The sequence below is a fragment of the Eurypyga helias genome, unplaced genomic scaffold, assembly GCF_000690775.1.
Source record: "Eurypyga helias isolate BGI_N326 unplaced genomic scaffold, ASM69077v1 scaffold41262, whole genome shotgun sequence".
In the NCBI taxonomy this organism is placed as follows: Eukaryota; Metazoa; Chordata; class Aves; order Eurypygiformes; family Eurypygidae; genus Eurypyga; species Eurypyga helias.
In genome coordinates this window covers 29,419-38,723 of record NW_010234785.1, presented here as the reverse complement: position 1 = coordinate 38,723, position 9,305 = coordinate 29,419, and the positions used below count along the sequence as shown (strand labels likewise).

The 9,305-nt window shown below is 43.1% G+C and overlaps 1 protein-coding gene across 1 annotated transcript in view; it reads left to right on the top strand.

Annotated features, from left to right (window-relative positions):
* The window catches only part of PEPD (peptidase D), a gene marked incomplete at its 5' end in the record, with an annotated part of 68,460 nt that overhangs the window by 39,878 nt on the left and 19,277 nt on the right, over nucleotides 1-9,305 (top strand). Inside the window, one exon of the mRNA XM_010146559.1 lies at nucleotides 8,168-8,352. Coding sequence (XP_010144861.1) covers nucleotides 8,168-8,352 — 185 coding nt within the window. The remainder of the gene's footprint in view (nucleotides 1-8,167; nucleotides 8,353-9,305) is intronic.

Genomic DNA, 9,305 nt, shown 5'->3' with positions numbered 1-9,305 from the left:
GCTGAATGACGCCGCAGCATTTCCCCCCCCTGCCCGCCCCTTGCAGTTAAGAATGTGTTATTGTGTTAAAGACAGATTGGAAAGTAAATCTTGTCAATGTATGTTTTAAAAAGCTATTTGTAGTCTGTGCTCTCTCTTCTCTGTTGAATGGAGCTGGCTGTATTTTTCTTGCTAACATTAATGTTCATGAGTAAGTCAAGTCCCCTTTGAGTATTAACTCTGGGAGATGGACTCAGAAAAGGTGGTATAGCTTTCTGTGCCAGGTTAATTCCATTTTTGTCAGTAGAAATGCTTAAAGCATCAGCCACCACTTAGTTCCTTCACCCTTTATTTCCTAAAGGATGCACAGACAATACTGACATCAAGTTGCAATCCTTGATTTTTGCAGGATATTATTTAATAAGAGCAGTGTCATTGATGGCTGGAGCTGTCGTTGGACACGTAGCCTAACCTTGCCCAGCACAGCGGTGTCCCATGGCGAGGGGTGAGAGAAAAAGGCAGTATTTTCAGTCAGATTCAGCAGATCCTCCAGCCCCCCGTGCAAGCAGCAGTCTGTTGAAATGCACGATTTCAGCCTGCGCGTCTGACTGCAAACCTTCTGGGAGCTGCTCTTCCCTGCTTGTGACTAAGGCGCCGGAGCTGACCCATGCATACAGTGACCACTGCAACGGCAGGAAGACTAAAATAACGCTGAGTTCTTTCCAAGTGCATAAAACCAGGCACTTTAAAACAGTTGGGCCCTTCTGCCCGGGCGTCCCTCTCGTCAGAGGTCTCTGAGCAGCCTCGGCCCGAGCTGCCGTGGTTCAGTGCTCAACCTCCCACTTTCCAGCCTGACTGAACACGTGGATTTTTCCACTGTTTTCAGTGGTTCTTCAAAGGTGCTGCTTGTACAAAGCAAATACGTTTAACGGTCTTTACAGACTCAGAGCCTGAATTCCTGTGCGCTTTTTAGCCTATCTCTAGTCAGTGGGCTTTGATTTAAGGCTGGGTTTTTTTAGAAAATCCTTTTTTCCTAATTGTAGCAGGTTGTACTATTGTCGCATTGTACAGTTTTAACAGTGACTTCGGGGGGAATAAGCTGCTTTTCCATGGCCTGATGTGCACTGATTTTCTCCCGGTTCAGGAAACGCGCTCGTTACACATTGTCATTTGAGTTGAAGTACAAAGTTCATGAGTCCTTCGATCTTGACACTGCATCAGCTGTGGCTGTCAGAGTGCAAACCTGCTAGACATAGATTATGCTGTTTGCCCTGAATCTTATCTAAACAGAGTCTTTTCTAAGCTTCAAAGATTGATAAGTTTCCACACCGCAATCACTCCCTCTGAGCACTTCCCTCCTTCCCCCACTCTTTTTCCTCTTCTTTTCAACATATTTGGAAGGAGCACGCAGTAAAATCCGTAGTGTCTCCAGTGCTGCTCAATCCCAGTGCTGCATCTTTCCAGACTTAGAAAATCCCTCACCTTGCTCCTTGTCTGCATCTATTCAAATTGCTTTCCTTAAGGTTTCAGCATGGCAGACTCTTATCTCGATGTTGCCTCTGATGTGTTAGAGATCATCACGTGCAGGGTTTATAACGGGGAGGGTGGGTTTACCGCTTCAGAATTCCATCACGCTGATGCAAAATAAGTATCACAATACAGCTGAACAGCACAACGTTACTCAGCCCTTTGAAGAAGAGGTCTGAATTTCGGAGGTGGTGCGGAGCCGTCTGTTTCCCTTTGGTGTAAGCCCTGCTCCTGTCAGGCAGGTGCATCGGGCTGGGGAACTGTGGGATGGTGTGGAGCTGGGACTCGTGGCACAGAGCAGGCTGAAGTCTTGTAATCCCTGCAGGCAGTACCACAGGTATGTGCAGGTGTGACACAGCAGCAAATTCAGTAGAGTTCCCATCGCCTTTTTAGGATGGGAGAGTTAACAGGCGCTGCTCATCACACGGCAGCCAGCTGCAGCCATGCCACCGCTGTAAATTACTGCTTAAAACTGCATCCCTGAATTAGGCATCCGTATAGCCATCTAATGCTGACCCTGTGAGACTTAGAGGTACCTCACTACACAGTATATGAAGCTTTGAACAGATTCCTGTTGACCAAATGCTGCCAGGGTTTGAGTACAGCATTTTGGTTTCTCACTCTGATTCCTCGCCCCGTTGCAGGGCTGCCTCACCTCCTGCTGCATGAAACCAGGCTCAAAAACCGCCTCACTACTGAGGGTTTCATCTAGTGGGCTGAAAGGCAAGTGTGAAAATCAGAAATACAGCTCATTCTTCTCTAGCACCCAAGTGAAGAGGAAAGAAATAATCGGGTTTAGCATTTAAATGATGGTTTGGTTTGGTTTTTTGAACCGGGTTTGATTAGAATTTTTAAGGACCTATTGTTTTATGTCTGATACGGTCACTGCGTGTTGGCAGATTGTCATCTGTTCCGATGGGCTGCTGGCTGGACGGGGATTGCGTGTTATGTCTGCATTTCAGTGGCACTGCCAGGGGACATTGGGCCTTTTGCCCTTGTCTGTGGACACTCAGAAATTAAATGTAACTTAACCTTAGCACAATTTGGGGAGAAGTTACTACAACCTTGCCATATTCATTTTTTTTAGTAAGATTGTGACATCTGTGCTGGCAAAAAAAACCCCACCCTACAACAACAAAAAAACCCTGTTAAATCATTTGTGGTTTAATCATTGTCACATTACAACCACAAAGTACCCTAAGTAGCGGCCAAAAAAATCCTGTTAGGCCTTTTCAGAGCACTTCCCGACCAAAGTGGCTAAATACCACGCAGTAATTCTAAATTACTTTTGTATGCTGTTTCTACTGTACATTCTCAAATAGCTTCTAATAAAACATCAGAAAATAATCACTGGGATGAAAATACCAATAAGTTAACAGCAACTGAGGAACAGTTTATAGCATGATGTGTTAGAACAACTCATCTTCTTCATTCCAGTGTTTAAAAAGTTACGGTATGTTTGATAAAAGATAGGGATGCTTCTGATTTCTGGTTTCACTAGAAGCATTTCTTCCTTTTTTTTTTTTTTTAAACAAATTACCAAAAATCTTCCCTATCAATAGTGTGATCGGAGGTGTCGCAGATTATTGCAGAGATCCTTACGTGATGTTTCTGAGTCCCTAAAACATGATGTTTTATCTGAAATTTGGTGGATTTGGCAAACAGATAATTAGAGAGGACATATTTTCAAGGAAGTAGAACAATGCTCATTTCATCTTTTTCTTTTCTGTCACGGTATTATCTAAGAATATCAGATAACATTTGGGTTGATGGGAATATATTTAAGAAAAAAAACCCTTTCAGTAAAAATACATGAAGTTTGCCATTTTTAAACACAAACACATCTGCAAACCTCTGCTAATCTGGTTGCAAGGCATCTGAAAACCCATGGCCTCCATAGTTACGTGTTGTTTAATTACTGCATGATCTGTCACATTTTGTTACTGGATGTCTCGGACATCATTATCCACTGTCTGGTCATTGCCGTGGAGTTCATTCACTCTGTATTGTGCTGGATCTCAAATGCTTTGGTTGCTGTAAAAGGTGCTTTTTGTCCTGGCCTCTCGCTCAAGCGCACGCTGCGTGGCAGGTAACGAATCGCAACCTAACGAGCCTTGGTAACTGATCTTTCTTGGGGAGCCAGTCGCTGGTTCAGTGACCTGTGTTACCCAGTATCTCGTTTGGCAGAGAATTAAGAATGGAGCAGACACATCATCAGCAGATTTTCCTGAGTGCAGACTCATTTTGGTACAAGCTGTCAAAGTCCAAGGACCCTCCAATCTGCCTTTCTAAACCTCATCTGTCAGTGGACTATAATTGGTTTATAAATTGGCTTAAAGATAATAAGGGAACTAACCCCTTTGCACAAAAGGCATGTCTGCAGCTACGATAAACCTTTTTACACAAAAAGCATGTCTGCAACGATGATAAACTTCACCAAAGCTTAAAAATAATAGTCCTGAGTAATACACGAGTAAAGCATCCTGGTGGGTGATGGGTGGTGGGAGGTTGGTGCTGGCTGGTGTTGCAAAACAGAGAGCCGTTGCAGTAACTCCTGTAACTGATGTTAGAGCCGCTTGTGTGGAAGTTGTTCTGTGTGGTTTTGAGGGGTTTTTCTTAACTGCTTTTTCTCACTACAAGAATGCTACTCCGGTGTTTGACTTCTGCTGCATCAGCTTGCGGCGGGTGACAGAGCTCTCCACCGGCACACCGTTAATCCAAAAAACAGAAGCGCCCGAACGTCAAGTAACCTCCACGAATTAAGGATTCTTTGTGCAAAACTTTATTCGTTCAGCATTGTTAGTGGTTTTTCCCTTTGCATCTGCAAACGTTCTCCTGTTGGGCAGGTTTTTCCCCGGCTGCCTGCACACAGAGGCTTCTTCGCCGTTTTGACATGCTCAGGCTATCCGGACATGGATGAGCACGCAGCCTCGTGAACAGAACAGATACCTCTGTGCTTTGACACGGGGGTTCGCGTCTCCTCGCTGCAAGTCCTTCTGGCTGGTCCAGATGTGAGAGTGCCAAAAAATTCTGTTCATGGCTTTCCTAGTCACGTTACCTGTGATATTTAATTTTTCCTCCCTTCTCTGCTTTTCACAACTATGGGAAGTTTGGTATGTAGGTGGGAAAAATTAGATTAGCAGAATTTGAGGAGTTTTGCTCTTCAAGTGTACTTACGAGTTCACTTAAATGACAGTCAAGTGCAGAGGTGCCAGCCAGTCTCAGAGACACCTGGGTTTGCACAGGCCATTGTATTATAAATATTCCAATTGCCAGATAAACCTAATGCAATTTTAGATTTAAAATAAATTTGAAAAGTTGTCTATTTCTGTTTATTTTACATTAAGCTTATACATCGTATGAATATACTTTATATATAAAATGCACTAAGATTTTTCTTGAATTAGGACTTTCCTCCAATAGATTGTGTTGTGCACTTTTAAGTTACTGCCTTATTACTGTAAAATAGTTTTTTCTCTTGACAAAGTTAATGTTTTTAAGACTATAAGGGTACTAAGAATTGTTTGAAGATTTGCATTTAGATCCTCTGTCAAATTGCTCATTTATAAAAAGGGGTGGCAGGGGGAACCTGGTGTTTCTACCTCATTCCTAACATGATGGCAATCCACTCATCAACCAAGGCAAGGACATCACCATTATTTTAAGACTGGTAAAGTCACTCCAGCTAGTTCACTGTTTATAGTCAGCTCACAAATGCCTTACTTTGTCTTAGCACACCAGTAGTGGTCTGTGTATGTGTGACTGTATTGCACAAGCATTGCACGTTACGTGGTTTGGAGGGGGGTTACCTAACAGTGCAAAAACACCACCACGCTGTAGTCGTAGTAGAACAAAACGTGAAGCCAGACAATAGAATAGAAAATGCAAGGTATCTATAAACAATTTGTTTTTTTAATTAAGACTACTTGAACGCCTATTTACTTGTAAAACAAGATTTGCACTGTTGAGTGGGGCATCTCCAGCAGTAGCTTAATTTCCCTCCAGCTGGGTCAGAGCTGTCCCAGTGCTATCTGCAGCGTGCGTAAGAGAGCTGGAGCTGAAGTACTTCCCATCTCCAGCAAAACTGATGGCACCAGCCAGATGATAGAAGAGCAGTCCAGAGCTGTTTTGCTGGGCTCTGTCCGAAGCGCTGCCCTTGTTCCAAGAGAGAGCCCAAAGCTGCAGATTTTCCATCCAGCCTCATTATTTATTTCGCAGTGAAGCTTTTTGTTGTCCTTGGTCTCTAATGAAATAGATAAGGTGAATAAAAACCAAAACAGATGGGGAACACAGAGCTCTGGGTGGGAGGAGAGGGGAAATAGGCACACTTTTTCTCAGTGAGAGAAGAATGAAAAAGTAGAGGCAAGGGAAGAAGGGGCTCGAAGGGATTTGCTCAGTGCCCAGGAATACTAAGATTTTAGCACCACAGCAATCTTTTCAGCTAGGGCAGGAGTGACATTCGTTTACTCTGTTAAACTTCTGCAGACTAATGGATATGTGGTTTTGGTGTCTTTATTTCTGCCTAGTTTAATCTTTGTATCTCGTGATACTTGTATCTCTTCCTTAGTTTGATAAGGGTCTCTCTGTCTCTTCAAGTGGAGTCTGTGGGTTTGGATTGAGATGAATAGTACCAGCACAGCTGTAGAGGGAAGCTGTACTGGAAACAGCAGGCACCTCATCTTCGGTTCTCTCAGGCACCTCATCTTAAGTCGATTCAGAGCATCCGGGATATGGTTGTGTTTTGTCTTACAGCCACGGAGTTCTGACCCTTGTTTATATCAGGAAAGGATGAGGCTTCAAATAGTTGACCAGGGTGAGATGTAACATGGGGATGAAAACAGAAGACGTAGTAATACTCGGCTAAGAAATCATGGGAAAATCTCAGGAGAACATCTGATGTCCCCAGAAATAATACTAAAGACTTCTCGAGCAGTTAGAGTCGACTGCAAGGTGCAGATGCTGAACTGGGAGTCAACACACAGAAATTCTGTATTCCCGCAGCTCCAGATTGAACAGGAAAGCGTCTGTGCTTCAGTAATACTTCAGTTTGATATCCGTGATGTGGATGTGATAGGTAGTAATGGTCTCAATCTATCAGGCAATAGATTGGAGCCTGTTGTGGGTTAGCTGCGAAACAGGGATGAATCCAGCAAAGTGAAAGTTGCAGTACAGGCAATGTCCAAACAGATAAAAAAGTTAAATTCTTGTAAAATCAACGAACCACTGGTCACTGTGGTATTAATTCGTACTGAAGGAAAAATCTAAATTTCTTTTCAAAGGAGGGAAAACAGAGAAATAGCGCATTTTGAACAGGAAGACTGCCCACCTTTTGTGAGTGAGCATCACTCACTTGGGCACGGATGCCTTTTGTGAGGAAACAGCAACCGAGCGTGTTGTGCCGCACACCTCTGCCTTGTGGCCTTGCTTGGGCAAGGAAGGAGCATCTTCAGCAGCGTGCACGCAGCAGGCTAAGAAGTTGTATCTCTGATGGGCAAAAGGAGGCTGCCTGTCGACTGACCGAGGCGCTGAGCTGATTGCAGTCAGCGTGAATGGGAGCGTAAAGGTGCATCGGTTTCTGGGTGGATGGTGTGCAAGACGGAGCAGCCACTTGCTCTTCAGTTTGGTTCTGATCTTTATATCAGAGCCGTATAAAACAACTCAATTTTATGTAAGCGCTTCCATAGGATGATTTTATTTCAGCCTTTGAAGCCTCCCTACTTTCAGCAAAAAGTGCTAATGTAATTATGATGTGACATTCACGTTCACAAGACCCTAGAGCTGCGTGTTTAACTGGATTAAAGCAAATGGAACTTGATGGGGATTTGGCCTTAAAAATTGCTTGGTTTTTATTTGTTTAATCATGCCAAAAGTGAACAAGGAAAATATTCTTCTACTGTACCTTAGCCCTAGTTGTCTTGAGTCTGCAACCGCTCTGTTGATGATGACTCAAAGCCATGGTGAACTAATTAAGACAGTACTGTGTTACTAACAAAAGAGCTGCTTTCTTCCTCCCTCCTCCCCCCAGCAGTTTGTCAAACAAAATTGTATCCTATACCAAAATAATAGAAATCTAATGTATCCTGGCACTCTGTCTCTAGTCAACCAACGGTATTTTGTAATGCTGTTTTAGTACGTGTATTAGAGGCCTTGTGTTATACACAGCCCATTAACACAGGGGAATCATTAATTTCTGGAGAGTGTCTGTGCCAGGAAGATGTGGGCTTTAAATCTTCAACGTACGTAGAAAAGTGCTGTCCATCTCAGATGTTCTAAATGGGTATGATCACTGTTTAAAATAATAGGATAGTCATATTTTATGTTCTGCATTTTAAATTATTGCATATTACGGTTGATATTCCTTTAGAAAACTCGCTGCTACATTTGTATCTGCAAAGACGTGCCACGATGCAGTGTCTCAACACTTTTTCGTGTGGAGCTGGATTGTAAGGTGCTGCTGTTCCTCGTTCCTAGTTTTCTGTGCTTTGCTTGCTTGTTAAGATAATTTTGTCTCGATTGAAGTATATTTGTGCCGAAGTAGTTGCTCTTTCCACCTTTGTTTTATATATAAACAAAGGGCACATGTGTTACATCTGCTGTTTGAAAGTCGTCTTTAAAAACTTCTAGCAAGAGTTAACTCAGCTGCTTGTTTCTGCTCTCTAAGGGGTCGCCTGGCCTGATATGCACCGTCTGGCTGACAGAGTCCATCTGGAGGAGTTGACTAAAATTGGCATTCTGAAAGGCAATGTAGATGACATGGTGAAGGTTCATCTGGGTGCAATATTTATGCCACACGGACTTGGACATCTACTTGGAATCGATGTGCATGACGTTGGAGGCTACCCAGAGGTTAGTGTTAGTCCATTCTCAACTGCCTTGCAGATTAACCCCTCTGAATTCGATCAGCATTTCTCTTCCTTTGTGCACCATCAGCCGGTTGCACCTTCACAGAGGTGGAGCAGACGTGCATTTGAGTGTGGTTTTTTCTGGGTGTGATATTTTATGCTTCAATGGAATCTATTGTTTCATTAGAACATAAATTGCTTATGGGGAGAAGTCAGCTGATGCCGCACTTTGGGCATTCTTAACCTGCTTAATTTCTACACACATTGTGTTGTTCTCCACGTGTCACCGCTGTAAGATGGACCACTCAGGCATACCCTGTTCTGTGGCAGAGAGCATCTCAGTCTACCTGGGACCTGTAGTGGGAAGACTCGCTTGCTCCGTTGCAGATGTGAGACACCTCAGCTAGTAAATCCCGATGGCTGTGTCATACGGAAACGAGCTGGCTCATATTCCTGTCTTGAACTTTGATCTTCGGTGTCAACATGGGCACCGATGTAGATATGTTGTCCCAGAATGAGAATAGAAAGAAAAACAAATCCATCAAGTCTTCTAGTCTTTGCAAATGTGAAAGCACAATTGCTTGTATTCTGAGTTTCTGCAGAAAACACAGAATGATCACCTTTTTCTTTGAATTAACATGATGGTTCTTGAGTGTGGTCTGAAAGCAGAGTAGGTAAAAGTCTGTAACCAGTGAATGGTAAGATGTTTGCAGTGATACTAAAAATAAGTTCTCTAAGGGGGTCTGTACTTACAGTTTGAGTAAAGAAAGGAAGGTTACAGCAGCTTCAGAAAGATTTCAGAAGGATATTCTGTGTGTTAGTTTTGCTTATTTGAGGCTAACTGTTTAAGGGTTTTCAAACTGTTCTCTGAAGATTGATCATTTGCTTTCCCTCTTATGTAAGATGTTCTTTTACAAGAACTTGACAAAGAAACTTAGGAACTTTTTAGGTAAGGTT